The 26,872-nt window shown below is 47.4% G+C and overlaps 1 protein-coding gene across 1 annotated transcript; it reads left to right on the top strand.

Annotated features, from left to right (window-relative positions):
• Window positions 1-10,934: 10,934 nt before the first annotated feature.
• Window positions 10,935-21,179, top strand: LOC145717830 (NHS-like protein 2). Its single transcript, XM_081808672.1, has 2 exons — window positions 10,935-11,304; window positions 19,182-21,179. The coding sequence occupies exons 1-2, from the start codon at window positions 11,025-11,027 to the stop codon at window positions 19,184-19,186; spliced, it is 285 nt and encodes a 94-aa protein (XP_081664798.1). The 5' UTR covers window positions 10,935-11,024; the 3' UTR covers window positions 19,187-21,179.
• The last annotated feature ends 5,693 nt before the right edge of the window (window positions 21,180-26,872 follow it).

The raw sequence follows: 26,872 nt of genomic DNA, 5'->3' as shown, positions 1-26,872 counted from the left end.
AAAATATACAAATTAGAAAAGAAGAAGTGAATTATCTCTAGAGCCAGATAACATGACCCTATGTAAAGAAAATCCCAAAGAATCTTAAATAAAACTGCTAGAGCTAATAAATTTGGAAAAGATGCAATATACAAAATCAACAATCAAAAACTAGTTGTCTTTCTATACCAGCAATGAAAAATCCAAAAGGGAAATTAAGAAAACAATTCCATTTAAAATAGCATCTAATAGAATGAAACATCTAGGAAAAAATTAACCAAGGAGGTTAAATACTTATACACTGAAAACTACAAAACATTCCTGAGATAAATTAACTATGACCCAAATAAATGGAAACACAACCCATGTTCATGGATTGGAAGACTTAATATTGTTAAGATGCCAGTACTTTCTAAAGCAATCTACAGATTGAATGCAATCTCTATCAAAATTCCAGTGACGTTTTTTGTAGAAATGGAAAAGCCAATCCTCAAATTCATATGGAACTGCAAAAGACTCCAAATAACCAAAACAATCTTTAAAAGGAAATAAAGTTGGAGGACTCAGTTACCAATTTCAAAGCTCATTACAGAGCTATAGTAATTAAACAATGTAATCCTGGGGTAAGGATAGATGTATAGAAAAATAGAATAGAATCGAGAGTCCAGATATAAACTGACATACCTATGATCAATTGATTTTCAACAAGGGTGTGAAGACCATTCAGTGGGGGAATGAAGACTCTAACAGATGGTAATGGGAAAATGAGATATCCACATGCAAAAGAATGAACTTTGACCCCTACCTCACACCATATACAAAAATTAACTCCAAATGGATCAAAGACCTAAATATAAGTGCTAAAACTATAAAAACCTTAGAAGAAAACATAACAATAAATCTTCACAATCTTAGATTTAGCGATGCATTCTTAGATATAGCATCAGAAACTTGGGTAACAAAAGGGAAAATAAACTGGACTTGACCAAAATTACAATTTTTGAACATCAAAGAATATTACGAAGAAAGTGAAAAGAAAAACTACAGAATGGAAGAAAATATTTGCAAATCTTATATCTGATAAGGGTTTAATATCCAGAGTATATAAAGAACTCCTATAACTCAACAGTGAAAAGACAGCCCTATTGAACATGGGGAAAGCATTTCTCCAGAGAGGATATACATATGGCCAGATAATACATGGAAAGATGTTCAACATTGTTAGTTATTAGGGAAATGCAAATCAAAATCACAATGAGATCCCATTTCACACCTACCAGGATGGCTATCATAGAAAAAACAAACAGAAGGGGCGCCTGGGTGGCTCATTCCGTTAAGCAACTGCCTTCGGCTCGGGTCATGATCCCAAGGTCCTGGGATCAAGCCCCGCATTGGGCTCCCTGCTCGGCGGGAGGCCTGTTTCTCCCTCTCCCACTCCCCCTGCTTGTGTTCCCTCTCTTGCTGTCTCTCTTTCTGTGTCAAATAAATAAATAAAATCTTAAAAAAAAAAAACAGAAAATAACAAGTGTTGGCAATTATATGATGAAATTGGACCCTCATACATTGCTGGTGGGAATGTAAAATGGTGTAGTTGCTGTGGAAAACAGTCTAGTAGTTCCTTAAAAGGTAAAACATAGAGTTGCCATATGACCCAGCAATTCCACTCCTAGGAATATACCCAAAAGAACTGAAAAAAAAAAGTATCAAAGAGACACTTTTAAACCAATGTTCATTGCAGGATTATTCACAATAGCCAAAGGTGGAAACAACTCAGTGTCCATTAACAGATGAATGGATAAACACAGTGTGATACATAATGCAATGGAATATTATTCAGCCAATAAAAGCAATGGAGTTTTGAAACACGCTACAACGTGGATGAACCTTGAAAGCATTCTGCTAAGTGAAAGAAGCCAGACATAAGAGGACAAATACTGTATGATTCCACCTATCTGAAATCTCTAGAATTGGCAAAGTCATATAGATAAGAAAGTAGATTAGAGGTTACCTGGGGCTTGGGCATGGAGGAAATGGGGAGTTATTGCTTAATGGTTACAGGGTATTTGTCTTAGGTGATGGAAAAGTTCTGGAAACATACAGTGGTAATGGTTGCACAATATTGTGGATATAATCAATGCCAGTGAATTGTACACTTAGAACTGTTAAAATCATAAATATTATGCCATATATCTTTTACTACAAAAAATAATTCCAAAAAGTGATCAATTAACCCAAGAGAAGAAAGAAACAGAGGAGAAAAAACAAAGACAAGACATAACAAATTGATATCAGCTAGCAAGATGATAGACTGTATTTCAAACATATCAATAATCATGTTAAATCGAACAATCTACACACACCAGTTAAAAGACGAGATTGTCAGGGGCGCCTGGATGGCTCAGTGTGTAAAGCATGTGACTCTTGATCTCTGGGTCACGAGTTCAAGTTCCACGTTGGGCGTGGAGCTTACTTAAAAAAAAAGAAAAAGACAGAGATCTTCAGACTGGATTAGAAACCACAACTCAACTACATGCTGTCTACAAGAAACCCACTTTAAATATAAAGAAATAAATTAAAAGTAAAATGGGAGAAAGATATACCACACAGATATTATTTAAAGAAAGTTGAACGAGCTATGTTAATTTCAGAGAAAGCCAAGTTCCGAGCAGTGAATATGTTCAGTGATAAAAAGGGACATCGCATAATGTTAAAGGTGTCAATTTTCAAGATGATATAACCATCCTAAATATGTATGTACTTAATAAGAGAGCTTCGAAATTCATGAGGCGAAAACTCACAGAACTTAAAGGAGAAATAGACAAATCCACAATTATAGTTGGAGAATCCACCATTCCTCTCTCAATAATTGAGAGAACAAGTAGGCAGAAAGCCAGTGAAGATATAGATAACATGAAGAATGCTATCAACCAACTTGACCCAGCTGACACTTAGAGACTCCACCCAACACAAGACAAATCTTAAGTGCACACAGAACAATCATGAAGTTAGAGCATATTCTGGGCCATGAGCAACACTTGACAAATTTAAAATAGTAGAAATCATACAAATCAGACCATATTGGAATTAAACTAGAAATTACTACCAGAAAGATATCTGGAAAATCCCCAAGTTTTTGGAACTTGAAAAGTATACTTCTAAATAACCCAGGGTTCAAAGGAAGTTCTCAAGGCAAATTTAATAATATTTTTAATTAAATAAAAATGAAAAGAAAACATATTGAAATTTGTGGGATGTAGCAAAAGCAGTGCTTAGCAGGAAATTTATAGCATTAAATATTTATTAGAAAAGAAAATCTCAAATCATTGAGAGCACATGTAGAGGAATTAATATAATGATTGACCATGAAATCTAAGCTGGGCAGGGAGGGAAGTGAGGACATGGAGGGAAGTGGGAGTAGGAGGTTTAATGAGTGGGGCCAAAGTACTGTTAAGGTGGAGGAACGATAAACATGAGTTAGAAAGGAGAAAGTGTTAGTTGAAAAGTGGGATGCCGAAGTTGAGAAAAGAGGGGAATAGTTTTTTGTTTGTTTTGTTTTGTTTTGTTTTGTGTTAGTAATTATAAGGTCAGTGGTATGGCCATATGGGTTAGTGGGTTAGTGGATAAAGTAGAGTGGAGGAGAAGACATTTAGGGGAGAGGAGGTCAAGGAACGGAGAGGCCAGACTATCACTGAGATCATCTATATGGATACTGAAATAACCAAGAATTAGGACAGGAATAGTGTTACAGGGAGTAACAGTGAACCAGGTGCTAAAATCTTCAAGGAGTAAGTATGAGTGATCCAGGGGTCAGTGATCACCCTGAGGACAGATAGCGAGTGATATAATCTGAGGACAGGAGATTCAAAGCGGGAGGTTGTTTTTGAGGAGGGAGGAAAATGTCCTGGAAGTAACAACAAGGAGGACACCTTTTCCACTTCCGGGCCTTGTTTTTGCTAGAGGTGTGGGAGAGAAGACAGCACCATTTAAGAGGCGGGGACACTAAGGACCGCAGAGTCTGACTTCAGTTAATGGAGAAGATGAAGGGGATATACAGAGACACAGTTGCAGATACAGGGGAATTTGATAACTGTCCACGAATTCTACAAAGCATGGTGGAAGGGTTTCAGACGTCGGGGAGGAGGGATATGGAGTCATAAAAGCGATATACAAGCTGTGTGACTACACTTAATGAGAGAAATGACTTGGGAGTATTAGGGTGACCGACATAAATAGATAAAAGCCATGTTGAGATTATTTGTGATGGTTTCAAGACAAATAGTAATGGTGAGGCCCTGGGGAGTGAGAGGTAGTGGTCTGTATCAGTCACGGTTCAGTCAGAGAAGCAGAACCAATAGGATATATATAATTGGTTTATGTGATTGTGATATATACAGTTGAAATCTGATCATGTGTTTGAACTGCATGGGTCTACTTATACACAATTATTTTTCCGTAAGTACAGCACAGTACTGTAAATATATTTTCTCTTCCTTATGATTTTTAGTAACATTTTCTTTTCTCTAACTTACTTTATTATGAGAAGACAATGCATAATACATATATAACATATAAAATATATATGAATCGACTGTTTATGTTATTGTTAAGGTTTCTGGTCAACAGTAGGCTATTAGTTAAGTTTTGGGGGAGTCAAAATTTATACACAGATTTTCAACTGCATGGGGGCTCAGAGCCCCTAACCCCTGCATTGTTTAAGGGTCAACTGTACTTTGTTCGGAATGTATGATCTTGCAGTTGAATATAGTGATGACATAGCAATTTTTTAGGGGGGGGCAGAGGGAGAGAGAGGATCTTTTTAATTTTCTTTAAAGAATTTATTTATTTTATTTGACAGAAAGAGAGAGAGAGCACAAGCAGGGGAAGTGGCAGAGGGAGAGGGAGAAGCAGACTCCCCGCTGAGCAGAGAGCCCGACGTGAGGCTCAATCCCAGGACCCTGGGATTATGACCTGAGCCGAAGGCAGATGCTTAACCGAGTCACCCAGGCACCCCAGAGAATCTTTTTAAAAAATGTTTTATTTATTTGAGAGAGAGAGCACGCAAGCATGCACGAGCAGGAGAAGGGCAGAGGGAGAGGGGAGAGAGTCTCAAGCAGACTCTGCGCTGAGCACGGAGCCTGACTCAGGGCTTGATCCCACGACCCGGAGATCATGACCCTAGCCGAAACCAAGAGTCAGCTGCTTCACCGACTGCGCCACCCAGGCACCCCTGAGATGGCCATTTTTAATGTAAAAATGGAAATTCACCTGGGATGTTTGGAGACTTCTCGAGGTAACTCCAGGAACTGGGCTCACTAAGCAGTTGAGCAAACGTCCATTTTGACTGCTCGAAGTGATGATTTGGTGCTAGATAGTTTGCAATAGTAGACTCCTACTTATTTAAGGTATAGCTGAGATGATTGGGAAGTGAAGCAACCCATACAAAAAGCAGCAGATGGCATGGGTTATTGCCACAAATTTGAAATCCAGTTTAATCCAATAAATCCGTTACTCATGTCTTGGCTGAGAAAGGGCTTGATAAAGAAGTTGAGACACCTGAATGTCAGGAATCGTTTGGTCAGTTAAAAGGCAATTGGGTAAGAGACGAGATTTTGACTATTCCTGATTATAATATATTACAATATATTGTAACTACAGAAACTTTGATGCAAGGGCATGAGGCTTCGTTAACTTAGAATGGAAAGAAGAGAAAAAATGTGCCTTCCTTTTTATAGTCAGGAAACTGCTATGTATACGCTAATAACATTTCTTGAGTGTCTCCTCTGTGCCCAGCACTTTCTGTACATTATTTCATGTAATCCTCGGGGCAATCCTGCAAGGTGGATCCTGAATAGCCTGATCGAATAGAATGGACACCTGCAGACAATCAGTATAGCCATACTCACGGACATCAATTGAATATTGATCTTGTCCATTTTATGGATGAGGGGATTGAGGCACAGCCAGCGTTAAGTAACTTGCCCAAGACACACAGCTGGGGCGCTGGCGACTTGAACGCAGATCAGTGGGTCCCCACAGCCTGCATTTGGCTATGACCACTGTGCAGGGCTGCATAGCTTCCTAGTAGAGAGGGAAGGTGGACCCCATGTCCAACCGTATTTGGGTGCCTGATAAAGCTGAAATGTTCCTTATTCAGGTTCCCTAATTAATCCAAAGCCCTGACCGGCAAAACAACTCCCAATTTAATGATGTAGAGCAGGACGTGGTTCTTACCTAACCCAGCCTCGATATCAAACACAAGGATGTCATCGTGTGGTGGACATGGCATGTCCTGGAGAGATTAAGGACTTTTCTTTACTGCTTTAGGATTTTGTGGGGAGACAGGAATTTGCAGGGGAGGGGTGGTGGTTGTTAGGTCAAGAGTAGGATAGTCAGGGAGTGTCCCAATATGATTTCTCCCAGGTAAAGCAAGCATGTTAGAATAAAATTACCCATCGAAAGCAGCAACATTTGAATGTTCCTAATTATAGTGTCATCCGAACAAGATAGGGAGGGAATGAGGGAAAGCATGCCAGTGGGGTAGGGGGTGGCGGACTGGTGGTGGGGGGGGGCGGGATCCACATACAACATGAGGATGAGGGGCTGTAAAAGGATCTGTTCATGTTCTGCTGAAATCTCCTGTAGTTTCTTTCAAAATACCACAAATCTTTTCTCGCAGTTTCAGCCTGGGCTCAGAGTCAGGGCCAAAGTTCAAACAACATCAAAGTTTATTTTTGAAATAAAGGTTTATTTCCTCATGGAATTCTTGAAGGGTTTGCCCTGCGTGTGTGTGAAGCATTGAGTCTGGGTTGAAAGGAATTTATTTTAGGACCTTGAGCCGTCTTCAGCTTACACGCCTATTGCCCTAGGAGGTGATTGATGGCTGTCTAAGGTTCCAGTCCAACCCTGGAGGCCCAGCTCTGGGGCATACCCTTCCCCACTCTGAAGGCTGCCTCAAGGGCAGGAGCCTGCTCTCTCCTCTCAAATCTTGAGGCACTCACCGGTCCCACTCTTTTCCGCGTAAGGTCCTGATAAGCATGAGTTTGGTCTGCATTGTTGATTGCATCCTGGGATCCCTTCTGACTGAAAAGCTAAAAGCCACCACTTTGTTTTCTTCGGGCTACTTTCTTAGGGCCTGTCTGAGGAGGTAGGTTACTTGAGTTCTTAACTGCAGAGCCAAGCGTTAAAATACCAAAAAGGGTAAATGACATTAAAAAAAAAAAAAAAGAGTCAATCTAGTATTTGCCAATTCTTGTTAGTTTCTCTTGGTGCAGACACTTAGCACCAGGGAACAAGACAGTGTTAAAGCTGGGACTGAGGAGCAGCTTTTTTATCCCCCTACTGGCTGTATATATATTTTTTCATTCATAAGGAAAGCATCTGCCCTGAGTCTCACGGCAAGAGGGTATCGAGGGGGGAATGTATGTTCTCACAACTTAGATAAAACAATTGCTGGACTATAGAGGGAATGTCAAGGAAAAAAAAATGGCATTGCTGCTTAGCTTCCAAGATGCTACTATTTGGGTAAATTTGAGAGGTAGCAACATGGGGAGCACCTTTCTTGGTTCTCATCCTGAAATAAGACTGAGGGCTGTACTGGGAAACTGGGGAGGTTGCACGTTTGCTCGTGAATTTTCATTTTGCAGCTGTGGAGATTGCAACTTGGAGGAAAAGAAATGGCATATCCTATATGTTACTTACTTATGTCTTTAAAATCCAGTTTTTAAAATTTTTTTTAAAGATTTTGTTTATTTATTTGAGAGAGAGAGCTTGAGCAGGGGGAGGGGCAGAGGGAGAAGCAGGCTCCCCGCTGAGCAGGGGCGGGGGGGGGGGGGACCCGATGCAGGACTCGATCCCCGGACTCTGGGATCCTGTCCTGAGCCGAAGGCAGACGCTTAACCAACTAAGCCACCCAGGCGCCCCTCAAAATCCAGTTTTTACTGAAATTCTAGGTTCTTAGCAGCAGCTGGTTAGGCAAGACCGAGGGTGGGAAGGAAAGCAAGGGTCTTGCTGGTTGTGGGTGGTTACTCTCCCATTTCCCTCCTCCCTCTCTAGTCACTCTTTTTCCAGTCACTGCTCGAGGCCAGACCCATGTCCAGTTGCACAGGTGGGCCCAGCTTAGGCCCAGTTTGGAACTCTGAGCACAGTGACAGATGAACAGCTATAGGTCTGGAGTCTGGGAGTTGGCGGGTGGGTAGGAAGCACCCAGCATTTTCAGGTCTGGCTTGAGTGTTAGGGTCTTCTCCCTTCTCCCCTTGGCACCTTCCCTCTCTCTCCTTTGGAATGTGCTGTGCCAAGGTTTATAGGCAAATCAGAGCAAACGTTGAATTCACGGAGCACTTTCTGGCTACTCGGCCCTGGGGATGTGGGTGCAGGTGGGACAAAGCAGTCTTGCTCTCCACATTTGCCTCTTCCCACTGCCTCCAGATGAAAAGTTCTCGAGCATCTCCTTCCCCACATCAGGCAGTGTTCTGCTCCAGAATCCACAATGACTCTCTACTGGCCCTTGGGCCAGGTGAAATCCTTTAAGTAAAGCTCTTCATATTGGGCTCTTCCTATAATCCAGCTTTATTTATTCATTCATCAACATATATTTTCTGAATACCTACTGTGTACCAGTTGCTGGCCTTGGCACTGGACATACAGAAGTGGGCAAGACAGACCTGGTTCCTGCCCCTATGGAGCTAACAGTCTAACCGGAGAAGATGATGTTATTACAAAAGCATTATTATTACTATTAAACAAGCATGACTGTGGGAATGCTGTGTTGGAGAGTGATGTGGGAGTACAGGACAGGACCCTTGGTCTTAGCTGCTTACCTGCCCTGGACATCATGGCTGGAATGTGGCACCTCTAGAACCCCAGCTCTCCCTCCAAGGACCAGAGCCGGGCCCCTGCGCTCCTTCCCAGGGGCTCTCTACATCCAGACCTGCCTCTCGCTTAAGGTCTCCATTTTCTTGTTGGGAAGAGACTGGAGATGAGAAGGAAGGTGAAAACTTACATTCCCTTGACTTCTTCCACAGTACGTGCAGTCCAGCTCTGGTCCTGGGAAGGGAGGAGGGGCTCTGTTCTGAGGTGGCCCCATTGTAAGTCCTTGATGTTTCCTTGATGAAAGCCAGGGCCAGCACACTGAAGAGGCTGGAATGAACAGACTTGGCTGGGGGGGAAGGGTGTGGGGCCACTGCTGATTTGCTTGGAGTTGAGCTTGTTATTATAGAGCCCTGAAAGATTCATCAGCTTCAGGAATCAAAGTCGTGAGGTCAGCTCAGACACCAGGCCCAGCCCAGACCTGCCACCCTCAGGCAGCCAAGCTCTGCCCACACAGTCTCTTTCAATCTGCTCATACCTCATTTCTTTTTCTCCCAAATGAAGATCAGTCTAAACAGCCCATAGGTCAAGGACAAGTATCCCTGGAGAGTCCAGCCAAGTCCCTACTTCTTGCCAGTCACTCTCTTGGCTCAGGTTTGAGTTTGCCAAATACAGATTTTGGGTCCCCGTTCTGCAATCATAAATGATTTAACAGCTCAGAAGAGGGGTTGTCTTTTGGCCAATTTTTTCTTACTGTAATAGAACCCAACTTTTTTAGTATCCATGTACCACTTTACGGAACAGGGAACAGATATTTGCTGAGAAGGGTAATCAGATTACTCTTAACTGGTTGTAGAGCCGCCTTGGACTGCTTAAGGGACAATTCTGTAAAGGAATGAATGAAAACAGGCCACACTCAGGATCATTCGTGCAGACACACATAGTCTGTTCGAGGTGTTCTACTAGTAAATTATAAGGGATTCTAAGCATTTTTAGGAGGAGAGATGAGAGAATTACCAGAAGGAAGAAATGGAACCACACCAAAGTCACAGTGGTTTAGAGCAGAATCAGATGGGAGCTCAGTGTGTTGAAATTAAGTGTTCAGAGTGGAAACTCCCCAAGTGCACAGGGACATACACACACTCAGGCACTCTGCTTTTCTGAGGACATCAGTCAGTGTCTCCCTCTCTTCCAACTTCTACTGTAGAGAGAAATCAGGACGTGACTACAGGGTTTCCTGCACGGCAAGCACACTTACCCCAGCCTGTTCCCCGTGCATCTCAGGAGCCTAGTGGGGCCAGAGATGGAGGTGGCCCTGGGCTCTCTGCATAAAATATGGCGCAGCATCCCTCCATGTGAACTGAATCTATTGTTCCAGAGAATGGGTTTCTTTTCATTCAATCACTCATTCGTTCATTCCAGAGTCTTTACAGCAGTCCAGGCACCGTGAGAGTACCCAGAGGCACTGCCCTCCTGACAGCCCAGTAAGAAAATCGGTTCTTTGCTCCTCGTTTGCAAGCTCCTGGGCGCTAGAAAGCTATGCTCACAGCCTAGTCCAGCCCGTGCGTGGCGGCGAGTCCCTGTTTGGGAAAGGAAAGCAAGATGAATGAAATCAGACTAACCGGTGGGTCTCCACCGGTTACTTGCTGGTGTGGGCGCGGGTGCGCTTGAATTTTTATTATTTATGAAGGAAAAGTTTAAGTTACAGAAACAAAGCAGAACACAACTTTTAACCATCAGTACCGAGACTCGAGCTCCGCAGGAGGACGCGGGCACACAGACCGTACCGAACATCACACACACACACACACACACACACACACACACCCCTCACGCAGACATTCCTTCTTTCACGCTCCAGCTCGCTCTCTTTACTCCTACTTCCCTTTCCCTCCTCTCCCGGATCAAGCGTTAATCTGCGAATCTCTGACCGCAAAAGAAAAAAAAAAAAAAAAAAAGGTGGGTGGGGGGATCCCGAAGTAGCAGAGCCAGGGAGGAGGAGGTGGAGAAAGGCGGGGAGGAGGAGGAGGAGCCCGGCGAACCAGAGTCAGAGGGACGGGTGGCTCCGGCGAGTGTGCAGCCCCGGGGGGAGCGGCGCTCCAGGCTGGGAACCCGGCAGCCCGCCCACCCGCCTGGCGTCTTCGGCGCCCGGGGCCTGCTACACCCGGAGCCGGGGCCGCCGCTCAGGGGCGCTCGGGTCAGGGGCGCCGCCAGGCTGGTTGCCCGCGCCCGCGCCCGGAATGCCGTTCTACAGGCGCACGGTGGTGCCCCAGCGCCTGTGCCCGCGCAACCCGCCGCAGCCGCTCGCCGAGCTCCGCGACGTGAGCCACCTGGCCGCGCTCAGCCTGCTCCGGCAGCTCGCCGACCTCTGCGGCCACTCGCTGGCTCTGCTCGAGGACCTCGAGGGGCACCTGCTGGCCCTGGGGCGCCGCACCGACAGCCTGTGCCGGCGCACCGTGCGCCTCCGCCGCCGCCTGCCCTGCCGCCTGCTCGGCCCGGAGGACGACGAGGAGGAGCTAGGTAAACCGCGCCCGGGCCGCTCTCGGCCCCGCGTCTACCCCGCCTCTGGGGGCGCCAGTGGGCTCCCGGCTCGGCGCCCACCCCGCCCCACCCCCTCCCCGGCCCTCCGTGCCCCTCCTCCTCCCTTCCCTCCCTCCCCCTCCGGGAGTGAGGGGATCCCGTTTCCCCGACTCCCCACCCGCCGCTCTCCTTCTGGAACTTCCTGCCCCTGGAGCCGGCCGCGCCGTCCTGAGTGACCCGGTGCTTTCGGGGCTCCCGGCCCTGGGGTGCGCGGCCGCTTTCTGGGGATCCGGGGGAGGAAGGCGGCGGAGGGGCGGGCGGAAACCTGCGGGGCTCCCGGGAGCCACCGGGTCCGGGACGGCTTCGGCGCCGTCCCCAGGCCCGCGGCGTCCCCGTCTCCGCGGCGTCGGGAGAACCAAATGGCCGCGCCGCGGGCGTCTCTGCTCCAGTCCCGGAGCTCGGCCGCTTCGGAAAGCGCGCCCGAGCCGCTGGCCGCCTACGCAGCGGCGGCAGCTTGGTGGCGGTGCCTAGTGGATTTAAACCCGTGCAACTTCGCGCCGCGGCGGGTTCGCGGCTCGCCCTCAGCGGAGTGGGGGAGCGCCCCGCCGCCTGCTTCTCCCCGCGATTTCGGGCTCGCTGCGCCGGGAGTGGCCGCAGGGGTGTGGCGGGAAGGAGAGACTGCCGCCGCCTTCGCTGACCCGTACTACCCCTAGGGTCTGGCTGCACAGATTTGCCGGAGAGGCCCGCTTAACGGGACTGTCACCAGTTTCATGATTCGGTTAGGAATTAGCCATGCCTGAGAAACCCAGTGGTGCCCTGGCTGAGGACGCAGGACCCCGTGAGAGGGTGGCAGGGCAGCGCGAGCCTTTGACCCTTACGACTTGGACTTGGGACTCGGGCACTTTGAATGGGGAATCCTCACTCCGTGGAAAGGCACTGCTCTCTTAGAGTGTGGCCCTTGTGCTGAAAGCAAGGGGACTGAATGTGCTGGAAATGCGGACCACAGCTGGGGCCTGCCAGGTGCCGAGGCCAATTGGCAGCCCCAGAAAGGGGAGAGAAGGAGCAGTGTGACCAGAAAGTTTCAGATGGAGGCAGAAAGTGGCTAGGGGGCTGACTTTTGAGTGCAAGACTCCAGCTGCCTTGGGGCAGGATTGGCAGGGCCAGCCCCTCTCCGTTGCAGGCACCACCTTGCCCCGACCCTTTCCAGTAGGACAGGAGTCAGAGGCCCTGGGATCCCCTCTTCAGAGAGGTCTGGGACTTCTGAGGTAGATGGTGGAGGTCACTAGTGGAGAAAAATGAACTGGGTTATGTGTGAACAGGAAGGTGGAAGACACAGATGACTGCCAGATGGAATGTAGACATAGGACCAGAAACCTCTGCATGGCAGGGGACCAAGAAAGCTGGGGCCCTAGGTCTGGTTAGTTCTCAGTTGACAAAGAGGGTAAGAAGGTCACTGTTGATTCCCCCCACCCCCCGTGGGGGTCCCGCTGACTACCAGGATTAGCCTAGAAGAAATTTGATAAGTCAACTCAAGGAGTAGTTTTCAGAATCCCCACACAGCTTAAAGTGAGCCACCTACTGAGTTCAGCAGGGTAAGATGAGGACAGAAAGGAGGCTCTGCTTTTCCAACTGGGACCTTTCTGTCCACTGAACCGTCCACTGAATCGGGGAGCCCTTTCCACATGCGGGAAGGCATGGCTTCACCAAGTCACCTTGGGACCTAGCTAGCCCTTTCCCGGTAACCTGCTGGTTTAGAAGGAGATGGCTTTGTGCAATGGGTATCTTTTCGAGGAAGGGAGCAATTCTGAGGAGAGATTGCATTAGTTTGGTTTCTTTGAAATTCGCAGGAGCCGGGAGAGTGGCTGTCTCGCCTCTTTGGTGTATCCACTTGCCTTGGCTCAGAGGCGCTGAGGAGTCTGCTGCACAAAGGGAACGCAGCTACCTTAATTTGTCAAGAAGTTCTGGCTTTCCATTTTCCCGTCTGATGCCCTACCCTAGCTTGCCCTCGAGGTTCCCACTGCACACTTTTCCCTTCAGGTGCTTTGACTGCGTATCACTTCAATTAGGCCTTCTCGGCAATGATCTGAGTGTAAGTGCCAAATGCAAGGAGAGTTGGGGAGGGTAATCAGTGCGCCATCTGGCCACCCCCTCCATCGCTCGGGTGTAAGCTCCAACAAGGTGTTCAGCAGGCTACATATTATATTTTGACCCCAAATAAATATCCACCCCCCCTTTTTTTTTAAAATTTTTACCATTGCCCGCTCTTGTTCTTCTTTTCTTCCTAGCACTCCTACTCCTTTACTGACCATCTTGCCGATGGTCGGCATTTTACCCTATGTATCTTCCATCTGGCTGAATTTCCCCCCCAAATTCTTCCTTTAGCTATTTCTTTGACCATGGGGGCAAGCAAGACCTGGGAAGGAGGGAGGAAGGTTTGGAAGCCACATAACCGGAGTGAATGGCACCTGACAGGCCAGCAGCTTGTAGGCTCCCTGCAGGGACAGCTTGGCCGCCACCTACGGGAGCAATGGCAAATCAGACTGGCCCCGAGCCTTCAAGCTTGCAGAGACCAGACCCCGTGCTTCTACTGGGGGCCCTGGGAGGCAGCAGGCGGAGGGCAGGGAGAGGAGAAAGAGATGGAGGAGGAGAAAGTTGATGCTGAGGCAGTCCGAGGTGCTCCTCTATACAGCCAGGGGTCACAGCCCCACCATCTTCAAGGTTACAGGGGTGGGACTGGGCTGGGCTGGTTGCTTGGCAACACCTCCTCCTCCACTGAAGGCTGTTCTTTGGTAACTTGAACCCCTTTGAGACTGCCCTAGAAGCTCTTGTGACCGGCATGAGGTGGGGGATGGGGGTTGGAAGGAGGAGAGGGCGTGCTAAAGGATTGCACCAGGCTCCTCGGGTTATGGATCTGTGGCTTTTGCCACACCCTTGGCGTGGCCCTGCCTAGAACTGGAGTCTCTCCTCGCATCTGGCTCTGAACGGGCCCTGTTTTACTGCATTTGTGTCCTGTACTCTGTGCTCTTCATCTCAAGAATGGCATGGTCAAAGCCAGAGGGAAATAGCTCCGTGCAGGCTGCCATATGCTGAGGGAATCCAAGCTTTCCAATTCCTCCCTCAGAGATCTATTTAATGTTTGTAGGTGCTTAGATGATAATTACAAAAGCAATCAGCTGTTGGCCTAGGGGTATAATATCTCCTGAGTGAGCAAGGAAGTCACCAAAGCACTAGATAAATCCAGGTATGTTTAGTAACACTGGGGAGCTATCGTTTTACACTAGCCTATGAACTTGCTATGGGAAAGATGCTCTCTTCCTTCTTGCAATTATTTTGGCTTGAATACAGCCAGTTGGGGCGATGGTGGAAACTCCCTCTTCATCTTTATGTAAAATTCCTGCCTCTTGGTTTTCCAGCTTTGTGGCAACTTTGGCTCTAAATCAGAAAGGACAGCTGGTTTATTTATGTCTAAATCATAATTCCAGGGTGAGGGGAGACTGTTGTAAATCTACATGGAGATGAGAAAAATGAAAGCTGCACCTTCAGACTGCAGCCAGATTCCCATTCGATGAGGTGTCATGGACTCTGAACCTGATCGTCATTGCTACTGAGGACAGGATATGGCCTGCTTGAGTTGGATAGAGCAGGGGGATCTTTGGGGACTTGGAACAGGCACTTTGCCAGAGCTCACTTTGTCTCTGTTCTACCTGTCATCCCCAGACACCCTTGGGACAGTGGCTTGACAGAGTGGGGCAAGCCCATTTTCTTTTAAATACCATGAAATTCCTGGTCTGCTTCGTGATATTTCCGTGTGTTGAAAACAACTTCCCTGGAAATTTGGACACCAAAATGTCCACTAGAATTTCCTCCACTTTAGAAACAAGAAACTTAATCTTCTCCTTTTTTTAAGACACATGAGCAGCTAAGGTGATAAAAGCGTCAGGATGACGGAATAGTGGAGTAATAGGAGAAGATTCAAGTTATGGCTCTTGGGCTCAACTTCGACCTTTACGCCGTTGATTAGGTGTCAGGAGGAGAGTGGTGAATTTCATCGTCTGTCCCCGTACTTGTCTGGTTTGGGTGGAGTGGGTTTATACCATGTGGCATCAAAAACTCGGTCATTGACCGTTGTGGGTGTCCTAACACTTGACTGCTGAGGCCCAGAAAAAGGAACGGACTTGTACCCAGCTGGATCAAGACCGCTAGTAACCCTAAGTGCTGAAAAGATTATAGTGTCTCCCCATATGGAATTCCAAATGAAAGCAATTCTAAACCTTCAGATGAAATGTGATTTTGGGGGGCGCCTGGCTGGCTCAGTCGGGTGAGTGCCCGACTCTTGATCTCGGCTCAGGTCTTGATCTCACGGTTGTGAGTTCGAGCCCCACATCAAGCCCCACGTTGAGCCCCATGTTGGGCGTGGAGCCTACTTAAAAAAAATAAATAAAATGTTATTTTTTGAGATCACTCGGAGTTCCTTCCACATGTATGTTGAAATTAAAATGGCTTATGGATGTTTTCCATTCTCTCTTTTGTACTCCTGTTGCTGGTGGCCTAAGCATATACTTAATCTCCCCTTTGAGGAATGTGGCACCCGCTAGGTCACACAGCAGATAAATGGCAGGAAGCCTTGATCTAGAAGCCGGGCCTCCTGCCACCGAAGCCAGTGCTGTGTGCTGCTAAGTTCAAACTCAGTTGTTCCCTGAGAGTCAGCGCCCTGCCAGTTTTTTCAGCTGGAACTTGTCCAGGATAACGAATGACTCCTGTTACCTTTGCAAACTGAGAGATGCTCTAAAGAACAGGCTCCCTGTGGTTTCTGTAGTTGGGACTTGGTGGGTGAACTGGAGGTGGAGAGGAAGAAGGAAGATCAGCCTTGCATCATGTAGGGAATAGATGTGAGGCAACAGGCTCCCTTGTTAAAACATAGTCTCCTTTAAGCTTTGAGTGGGAAATAGCTAGAAAAAGAAGCTTCAGGTGGGAAGGGGTAGCTGGGCCAGTGACCCCGACATGGTCTTCTGAAGGTCACCTTTCCAGTGGGGCTCTGTCACTCATAATCCTTCTGTCCTCTTTATACTTGCTATTTTCCCTTCCAGCTTTTAAAACCAATTGTGGACACTCCTTGTCACTCACCCACATCATGCCTATTTTCTGTTATTATAGCAGAGACTGGTTGGCATTTCCAAAGGCACTTTTATTAAAAACCAAGGAATGAGAAAGTAAAATTATTACCAAAAATGTATTTAGCATACATGTTTCCAAGGTATGGATTTATTATTCTTCAAAGCTTAAGCAGCTTAACAGGCTCACTAGCTTTGCTGCTCTATATGCCCTTTCTGGAGGCCTCAAGTCATCTTATCCTCAGATCATTACCTTCCAGCCTTGCAAAAGAGGACACAACTTTGTCTGGGTCCCATCACCTTTCCCCTTCTCATCCTTGCGCTGAGTGCTAAAGACTCGGAGGTAAATAAGACCCAGTCTCTCCCTTTAAAGAGCTCCCACTGGGGGCGCCTGGGTGGCTCCGTCAGTGAAGTGTCCGGCTCTTGATTTCAGCTGAGGTCATGATCTCAGGGTCGTGAGATCGAGCCCTGAGTCGGGCTCCACACTCAGCATGGAGTCTGCTTAAGATTCTCTCGCTCTCCCTCTCTCTGTCTCAAAAAAAAAAAAAAAAAAAGAGCTCCCACTGCAGGGGTGGATGCCATCTCATTTCCTAGTGTGTGGTGCCAGGGCATCAGGTCCTCTCCTTCTCCAGGTGGGGGAGAGCTGATAGCCAGAACCAGGACCCCAGTTCACACCCCAGAGGATTTTCCATCCAGTCTGGTTTAGGGTCCGGGAATGGAACTTGGACTTTTAGAATCCCCTATGGTAAAAACAAAAATAAAAACCAAACAATGACAAGGACGCCTGGGTGGCTCAGTTGGTTAAGTGCCTGCCTTCGGCTCAGGTCGTGATCCCAGGGTCCTGGGATCGAGCCCCGCATCAGGCTCCCTGCTCGGCGGAGAGCCTGCTTCTGCCTCTGCGTGCCGCTCCCCCTGCTTGTGCTCTCTCCCTCTCTCTCTGACACGTAAATAAATAAAATCTTTAAAAAAAAAAATAAAAACCAAACAATGACAGACTGCTACTGTGAATTCAGCAGTGCTTTTACATGAATTCGAAGACTTAAAATTGATGACCTACCTTTCCACATAGGCAGAGTAGTGCTTATTCAGTAGGTGGACAACACTTGGTGGATCTGCAGACTCACAGACTTTTGATAACTCCATGGCCCTCTAGAGTCGTCTTCTCTTCAGTTGGAAGCCACTAGCCTCACCTTGATGGTTCAAGCTGTCAGCACTTTCTTGCTCCACAGAATTGCATGATTTCACTCCAATCAGCTCTCACTGAAGTTTTCAAGTTAGAGTGCCCAGGATGGTAATATCTGAATGGACAATGTGACATTAATAATGCCACAAACAGGAGGTGTGTTAACAAGTGTTTGCACGAGTAGGCTTGCAGCAGGGTGCTCTGTGTGCGAGGCAGTGGGTCTGAACATGCCTCAAGACCACTAGGCATCAGTCTTTTAACTTGGGAGGTTTGAGCAATTGGGCAGCTCTCTGTTCCTCACTCTATAAAGTGTAAGCCCTTCAATAGAAAGTGAGCCCCTCGAGGACAGAGATCTTCATCTGCTTTTTTAAAAATTTATTTATTTATTTGAGAAAGAGAGAGCGTGCACGGGGAGGGGCAGAGGGAGAGGGAGAGGGAGAGAGAAACTTTAGCAGACTCCTTGCTGAGCTTGGAGCCCGACGCGGGGCTCGATCCCACGACCCCGAGACCAGGACCTGAGCCGAAACCAAGAGTCAGACGCTTAACCGACTGTGCCACCCAGGGGCCCCAAGATCTTCATCTCTTTTTACTGCTGTTTCTCCAGCCCCTAAAATAGTGCTCGGCCTCTAACAGGCACTTAATAAATGCCTCTTAAGTTCAGTTCATCCCTTTTTTCTAACCATCACGTATTTACTTATTTTTTTTAAGATTTTATTTATTTATTTGAGAGAGAGAGAGGGAGAGAGAGAGAACGAGCAGGGGGAGGGGCAGAGGGAGAGGGACACGCAGACTCCCCGCTGAGCAGGGAGCCCTACATGGGGCTCGATCCCAGGACCCTGGGATCATGACCTGAGGCACCCAGGCACCCTGAGCCATCACATATTTATTGAGCACCTGATTCTGGGCCTGGCCCCATGCCAGTTTCTGGGGACATACAGCCCACTGGAATGCAGCCCTACAGTCCGGCATGGAGAACACTGAATCATTGCACTGCTGTGGAGGCGAGCCTGGGGGGTCAAGGGGATGCAGAGGAGGTGCACCTGACTCAGCCTGGAGGCTTGTAAAAGCCTTCAGGACGATGCGATGTCTGAGTTCTGAAGGGTGATCTGGAGCGGGCCAGTTGAAGAAGGGGGAGGAGGGAATTCCTGGTGCAGGAAGTAGCCGGGTGCAAGGCCCAGGATATGTGAGGGGGCCGGTGAGGAACTCAAGTGATTCAGGAGGAGAGGGTGCAAGGCGCCTCTTGACTCAGAATGAGCCCTCAGTGGGGAGGTGGGGCGGGGAAGCCCTCACGTCCCGTTCGCTGGCCAAGGAGCTGGATACTAGAGTCTTGGGAAGGTTAAAGTGAAGTTGTAAGAGTAACAACTGCAGATTTTCTTGATCTGCGTTCAAGTTTTCACTGTCCTTGGGCCGATGAGACCTGCTTTGCAGAGTCAGGTCCTGGGTCCCCCAAAGAAGTCCAGGCCAGCCTTAGTGAGATAAGAAAGAGGGAGAAAAAACCCGAGTCTACGTGGCCTCTTCTTTTTTTGTGTGAGTGAGGACATGGGAGGTTTGACCGTATCTTTTATTTTTTTCTTTTTAAATAGCATAGATTCTCAAGAATGGCCTGTGACGGGACGCCTGGGTGGCTCAGTCGTTAAGCACCTGCCTTCAGCTCAGGTCATGATCCCGGGGTCCTGGGATCGAGCCCGCAACGGGCTCCCTGCTCAGCGGGAAGCCTGCGTCTCCCTCTCCCACTCCCCCTGCTTGTGTTCCCTCTCTCGCTGTGTCTCTCTCTGTCAAATAAATAAATAAAATCTTTAAAAAAAAAAAAAAGAATGGCCTGTGATTCATCCAGTGGGATAATCAGAAGAATACATTTTTCTTTGGGAAATGGGCTCAAAGAGGAGATGAGGTGAAAAAATGATTCAGCTGTTTTTATTTTGACTGAAATTGGTTTCGGAGAACGAGCGTAATTAACTGCCTGGCAATTTATAGTCAGACTCCCAGTATCTTCAAAACAGCCAAACTCATATTATCCTCCCTGACTAGCCGGCCCCGAGGGGAGCGAGTGGGGTCTCCTTTATCAACAGGCCTCGGGTTCTCTCTGCTCTTGGGGGAAGCCATGTATCACAGTTGTCAGCAACTCCCACCCTGGCCTTGTGTAACTCTTATCCCTCCTGATCCCATAATTCCACTTCCGGGACCCGACGCTCTCAGAATTCTGGGAAAAATGTTTGAGGAAGCTCGCTGCATCTGTTGGTTATTTATGTTCACTGAAAAAAAAAAAAAGAAAATAACTTAAACATTCAACAATAGGGGCGTAGTTATTCTAAATTTGGACAGGTCTGTATGATAGAATACTAGACAGCTAAGAAAATTCAGGCTTAAAACAAATGTGGAGCCATGGGGCGCCTGGGTGGTGGTGCAGTCGGTTACACGTTGGACCCTTGGTTGCCGCTCGGGTGGTGATCTCATGGTCATGGGATCGAGCCCCGAGTGGGCTCCGCACTCAGTGGGGAGTCTGCTTATGATTCTCTATCTCTCCCCTCTGCACTTCCCCCCACTCACGTGCTTATGCTCTTGCTCTCTCTCTCAAATAAATAAATAAATCTTAAAAGAAAACAAACAAAAAACCCCCCAAATATATAGTGATAGTGCTAAATGGAAAGGCCGGGCATAAAGTCGCATGTACTATACTATCCAAAATAGGCATGTACGGTATTCTCCAAAAATAAAGCATATGTATATGGAAAAGAAACTGGAGGGGCATATGCCCTCATGTTAACAATGCTAATCTCAGGGTGATAATGATGATAACATGAGGAACAGTGGTTATCTTTATGAGATTATGGGAGTGGGTGTAATTTTTTTTTCTTATACCTTCCTGCATTTTCCCAAATGTCCTAGATGAACGTGTGTTACTTTCTTTTTAAAAGATTTTATTTATTTATTTGTCAGAGAGAGAGGGGGCACAAGCAGGGGGAGTGGCAGGAAGAGGGAGAAGCGGACTCCCCGCTGAGCAGAGAGCCCGACGCGAGACTCGATCCCAGGATCATGACCTGAGCCGAAGGCAGACATTTCACCGATTGAGCCACCCAGGCATCCAGAACGTGTATTACTTTTAGTAAGTAGGAAAAAAAAACCCCAGTGAGTGACATGTTAAGGAAGAGGATCTTGGGATTTGGAAGCAGCAGCTGTGGGTTTAAGTCCCACTTGCCTCGTACTTACTAGCTGACTCTGGTTTCTCCGAGCCACGCTCCCTCATCTGTAAAAGGGGTTAATGCTACCCAGTTCCGAGGGTTGTCGTGAGGATCCAAAATAACGCAGGTAAAGTTCCTGGTGCATACACCACGATCACACACATGATCACTAAATACTAACTTACGAAGCTAACGTTCCATGAAGCTGTTTGAAATCCATGGACGGGGGTACTGTCAAGATGAAGTTATCATAAGAATGTTTCCTAGACAGCTCGGAATTGCAGCCATTCTTCCCTTTTCCAGAATATGTAAAGAATGCCTGTGTGCCCACGGAGGAACAGCATCTAGCTTTTGAGGCTGTCAGCTCATCTCTCCCAACCCGAGGATTTTCCTTTCCTTTGACCCCTCCTTGCATTCTCCCCCACTGACATCTGTTCACTGCCTTGCCATCCAAGAGGGAAAACATTCTTTGGAACCGAAGCCGAGGCACCACCGAGAGTCCTGGCAGCTATGAGATGTTTATTGTCACTGAGAATATGTGGTGCTGGCTGACCACAGGACCTGCCAGGCTGGGATGCCAACGAGGGGTTCTAATGAAGCAGCAGAGGACGGATGCGGGCCGCGCAGCTAGGCAGCGTCCCCTGCCTTGGGCAGAGCTGTTATCCAAGTGTCCTGCTGGCTCTGTTCACCTCTTCCCTTGGGATGTCCGCGTGGCTCCTGGCTTTACTCACCAGTTATACAGAACCAGCTTGCTTTATGGGTGAAGGAACACCTTCTCACAAGAAACTTATGGGACCTAAGGTGGTTTCAGTGATGTATTTGGCAGTTTGCCCGAGGGTCCAACAGGCCTAACTCTTACCGGCATGGATTTGGAATGAGTAAGCCCTATCTCATGACCGGGCAGCCTCAAGGTCATGGACGTACCTCCTCGGTAGTGTCTACAACATGGCCAAGCCACCAGGAACTTCAGTCACCTCCCTGGGTAGAATCTTTCACACTGCTTGGCTGATTGCAATTTTTTCCATTTTTTAATTACGGCCAGAAATATAGACCCTGGCTGCAAATCCAAATTACTTGGGGAGCTTAAACAAATTACTAATGCGTGGCCCCAACCCATACCAGGAAAGCCAGAATTTCTGGGTGATGAGAACGAGGAACTAGGATTTTTGAGATCCCAAGGTGGTTCTGATGTGCAGCCAGGGTTGGGAAACACTGTTATGGTATATAGATGGCTAAAACTGGAAGAAACCCAGGCCGGAGCTTCTCAAATTTATTTGACCACATAGTCCTTGAAAATTTACAACATATTTATGGATACTGAGCATGAACTCAGGTTTAGGTTAAATTAAGTGACAGAAAATGGTCTCACGGATGAATTAGTGGTGAGCAGTAAAAATACCTTTAGGTAATATATTTTTTAACTTTATAAGACAATGAAAGAAATTGAAAAAATGAAGCCTTTTTATTTTATTAATGAAAAGAATAAATATATGTTAAGGTAAAGTAAATCATGTTTCATTGTACATTTTTTGGTTATTAACATGTCATCAAAAACCACTAACATTTTATTTTTTTATTTTTATTAAAGATTTTATTTATTTGTCAGAGAGAGAGCGAGAGCGCACAAGCAAGGGGAGTGGCAGGCAGAGGGAGAGGGAGAAGCAGGCTCTCTGCTGAGCAGGGAGCCCAATGCGGGACTCGATCCCGGGACCCTGGGATCATGACCTGAGCCAAAGGCAGATGTTTACCTGACTGAGCCACCCAGGTGCCCCCCAAACCACTAACATTTTAGACAAGAATGGTACTTTTGTTTTTTTATGTTGCAGCCACTTAATACGACACATGATGTTACTGGGTTGGATCCCTACGTCAGGTCAACCCGAAGTTACTTCTCTTTGCAAGAGAGTATAGCGTCTCCTATACACAGGGTTGTTGTAGTGCAGGGAAGAGGAAAGAAACTTCCACTTTTTTATATTTAAAAAATACGTAGTTTCCAAACTACGCTATGCCAGAAATCACAAATAGGAGTTGAAATGGTTGCCTCTGAATCAATGTCTAGATCTGACTCCATGCTTTTCCACATTCTCTGATACGGCACACGATCTTGTGCAGATAGATTATTGTGTTAATAATAGCGCATAATAGCGAGAGCAGCTGTTCCGATGTGTTTAGCATTTTTTAAACCCACTATCTGCTTTAAGAAATGCAATTTAAAGAAAAAGTATTTATCTTCAAGTTTGGGGGGTTTTTTTCCCCTTCATGATCCCAAGAAATAGAGTTCTGGAAAGTGCATCTAGGCCAACAGCTACCCAGAGAAAGGAAGAGGACTGGTCCAAAGGCATCTCCAGGGTTGGTGACTACAATGACTCCCAGTTCAGAACCTCTCCTGTGGCTGTTTTGGGGTCCTGGGGCAACCACTTAGGCTGGGAAATGGCAGCCCCCGGGGAAGTGGCTGGGACAAGAGGGATAAGGGAGAGGGGAGAATCATGAGGGCACTTTTAGTATCCCCCTCCCTGCTGTGATCAGAGGGGAAGAATGCTAAAGGCAACTCCTCTGGTTTACCTCCCAAGCAGTAACTGAGGCCAAGGATGACAAGCAAGGCATTAAGAAGAGGCAGCAGTGGGGCGCCTGGGTGGCACGGTCGGTTAAGCATCCAACTCTTGGTTTCAGCTCAGGTCATGATCTCAGGGTCCTTGGATGGAGCCCTGAGTCGGGCTTCATGCTCAGTTTGGAGCCTGCTTGAGATTCTCTCTCTCCCTCTCCCTCTGCGCCCCCTCCCCCTCCATTCGTGCTCTCTCTCTCAAATAAATAAAATCTTAAAAAAAAAAAAAAAAAGAGGCAGTAGCCTCTTCCAAGGAATCTGTGTAAGAAGGCTGAGGAGCGTGTTTTCAGGAAGAGTTCCATTCAAAATGGTGAAAATTGAAGAAACAATTCAGTACTAAAAAGTGGGGAAGCTCCAGCTCCCAGGAAACTTTGCTATTAAGAGAGACTCATATCTTGAGGATTCTGTATAGCTGAGCATCACCGTACTCCAATTTCTAGCCTGTATCACCTCCTGGAATTAAGGAGTTATGTAAGTTTACTCCCCATTGTGAAATAGTACAGTGAAATATTTTTTTCCCATAATTCTGAGTTAATGAAAACGGTAGATTTAGGAAAGAATTATTGACTTACACGGACATTTTCCATTTGTGCCCGTAGTTTCAAAACTCTCTGCTGCACGTGGGGAGGAAGTGGTGAGGGAGGGGGAAGAGAGAGTGAAGGTGAGGACTCTCACCATCCCAGCAAACATGTACTGGACTTCTGCTAGAGGCCAGTGGGAGCTGGTGGTATATATGGCAAATCGGTGTCCCCTCCAGGTAAAAGGGATGACAGAAAGGGGGCCCTCTCTGGATGGACCATTGAGAAAAACCCCACCCGCTTTGGTGGAACCTAAAGGAACCTCCCTCCACTTTTTAGGAACAAAGGCACATTCTCTGAGCATAGCAGTTAGGAAAAGTCATGTGTTCTGGTTCTGTTGAAAATGAGAGCATCCTCTGGGTGGAACAGTTTTTAAAAGTTGCCCTCCCTGGGCATAGTAATTACATAAAGGTGCCCTTTGTCTGCGTGCCCTCAGACAGGGCACTGGGCTCGGCTGGGGGTGGTCCCTAACTTGAGAGCCCGTGGCAGGGTGCCCCGTTAACCGTACACCTCGCCTAACAGTGCAGGCAGTCCTGTGGTGCCCACGGCCGGGCCAGGCACCAGGCATACAGATACATGTGAGAGCTAGACCTCGTGCTTGAGGAATTTATAGACTCCCCCTCCGAACCCCCACCCACTTTAACTCCCCCCATCTGCTGCCAGCCCCACCCGTGCCACATCCCTGCTGGCAGAGTTTCTCTCTATGATGACAAAACGTCTACCCTCCAGATGCAGGGGCTGGTGTCTGCTCTTGGAGGGGGCTGTGCTGCTCCTGTCTGCGGCTCGAGGCTGAATGTCTGCTCTCGACGGGGAGCAGCTAGGAATCACTGTCTGTTGGGAGGGCTCTCGGTGCTTCTGGGTGCTGCATGGGAAAACGTGGACGTCACCTCACACTTCAGTTAGCTGTTGAAAAACTGTCGTGTGTTGCTGAACTGTGCTTTTCGATGGTGGGTTTGGGCATAGCTGGAATATTTTCCCTTTTAATTTTCATGCTCTTTAATAAAGGAAAGCAGTTTATCTCTAATCTGGTGATTTAGAGCTCGCTTCAAGGGCTAATTCCTCCCCAGCTCATTGCACTAAGACTGTGGCAGGCCCGGTGCCAGGGATTAATAACACCGAGTCGGTGAGACTTACCTTTTTTCTTGAGTCTTAACATTTTGTTGGGAAGACGGCGTGGAAGGAGACAACCCCACTGCAGGCTGCTGGGTCCTACGTGAAAAGCACAGAGTACAGCAGCAAGGGTGGGGGGGCTTCCATAGCCCTTTTCTCTCTTGTCTTCCAGAAAGTTCCTGTTCATCTGTCAAGACTCCCACTCAACAGTGCCTCCTCTTTATAGCCCACCCTCTCTGACTCCCCCTGCTGTGCTTCTGCTGTGCATTGTTCCCTTTTGTAACCCTTGGTTCCTGCAGGTGGCCCAGCTTGGGAGGAGATAGTTAAGGCAGAGGCTGCCAAACATGTGTTGACCCTTCTTCTTGAATTCATTTTTATTTCCTTCCCTTCACCGCCTCTTGAAAGTAACAGGACCCCCTTTGGAACTTGTAGGAGCAGCCTGGCCATCCCTGGGCTAAGATGAACTGGAAGCTAGAAGTTACCATTCTTCCTGGAAGAGTTTAAAGCCTGTCTTAAAATTTGTGGGAATTTGGAAACAAGATAGACCTACGGTGGTCTGTGGATCCTGATAAGTTTAGATGAGTTTGAAGGGTTTCCTCCACCGAGAGGGAAATCAGAGTTACATTAGGTTGTTGTGGGCTAGTGAAAGGCCTTCAGAGAGAGAAAGAAGCGCTGGTCATGAGCCTGTCGTACTTCGCTTAGTTTGCCCTAGGTATAAGCCCAATTCCAGTATTTGAGCCTCTGTTTTCTTTTTTAAAGATTTTATTTATTTATTTGAGAGAATGAGCACGGGGGCGGGAGGGGGGAAGGGGAGGCAGAGGGAGGGAGAGAAGCAGACTTCATGCTGAGCAGAGAGCCTGATGCAGGGCTCGACCCCAGGACCCCAGGATCATGACCTGAACCAAAGGCAGATGCTCAACCCACTGAGTCACCCAGGAGCTCCTTGAGCCTCTGTTTTCTATTCATCAGGAGGATCAAATGAAATCCTGTGTGTGAAAGACTTTCTAAACCAAAAATCACCCCCAAAATGTTATGAATTAGCATCCTTGAGAACAGGGAGAGCGGCTGACCATCCTTCTTTCCCTAGCATCTAATTTGGAAGTAGGCGCACTGCAAACGTTTGTTGAATGACTGAGTGGCCTTGTAGGAAATAGGTGTTTGTATTGATTTTAATATTTCCATGGTATCTAGTAAATCTGTTAACTAGTTAATGCCCTCAGCTGTTTTGTAATTTCTGACATCAGCAACACTCTGAAGCTCGGAACACGCCGAGAGATGGTTTATTAGCTCCCAGATATTTTTGCTTGCAATCAGGATATACTGTTGCCAAAGTGACAGTGGTGCCTAGGCTAGAACCTTTCTCTTAAGAGCTCAGGTCCGGGGCACCTGGGTGGCTCAGTGGGTTAAGCATCTGCCTTCGGCTCAGTTCATGATCCCAGGGTCCTGGGATCGAGCCCCACATTGGGCTCCCTGCTCAGCGGGGAGTCTGCTTCTCCCTCTCCCTCTGCCCCTCCACCCTGCTCATTCTCTCTCTGTCTCTCTCTCTCAAATAAATAAATAAAATCTAAAAAAAAAAAAAAAAAGAGCTCAGGTCCCTCACCAGACTCCTCAAGGGTGGGGGCTGTATCCTATCCATGTTTGTGTTCCCTCAGTGCCTTGGTATGCAGTAAGTGCTCAATACGTATTTGCTGACTGACTAAGAAGAGGGAATAGCATGTTTTCGCACTTCCATTTGACCAGCCAAATCAACTCCAGATAACCAGAAAATGTGACAAATGTCACAGATTACTTCACTTTAGCACTGA

This window comes from Leptonychotes weddellii, chromosome X, assembly GCF_054177405.1.
Source record: "Leptonychotes weddellii isolate Sample4059 chromosome X, ASM5417740v2, whole genome shotgun sequence".
NCBI classification, from domain to species: Eukaryota; Metazoa; Chordata; class Mammalia; order Carnivora; family Phocidae; genus Leptonychotes; species Leptonychotes weddellii.
This window is presented reverse-complemented; position numbering and strand designations above follow the sequence as displayed.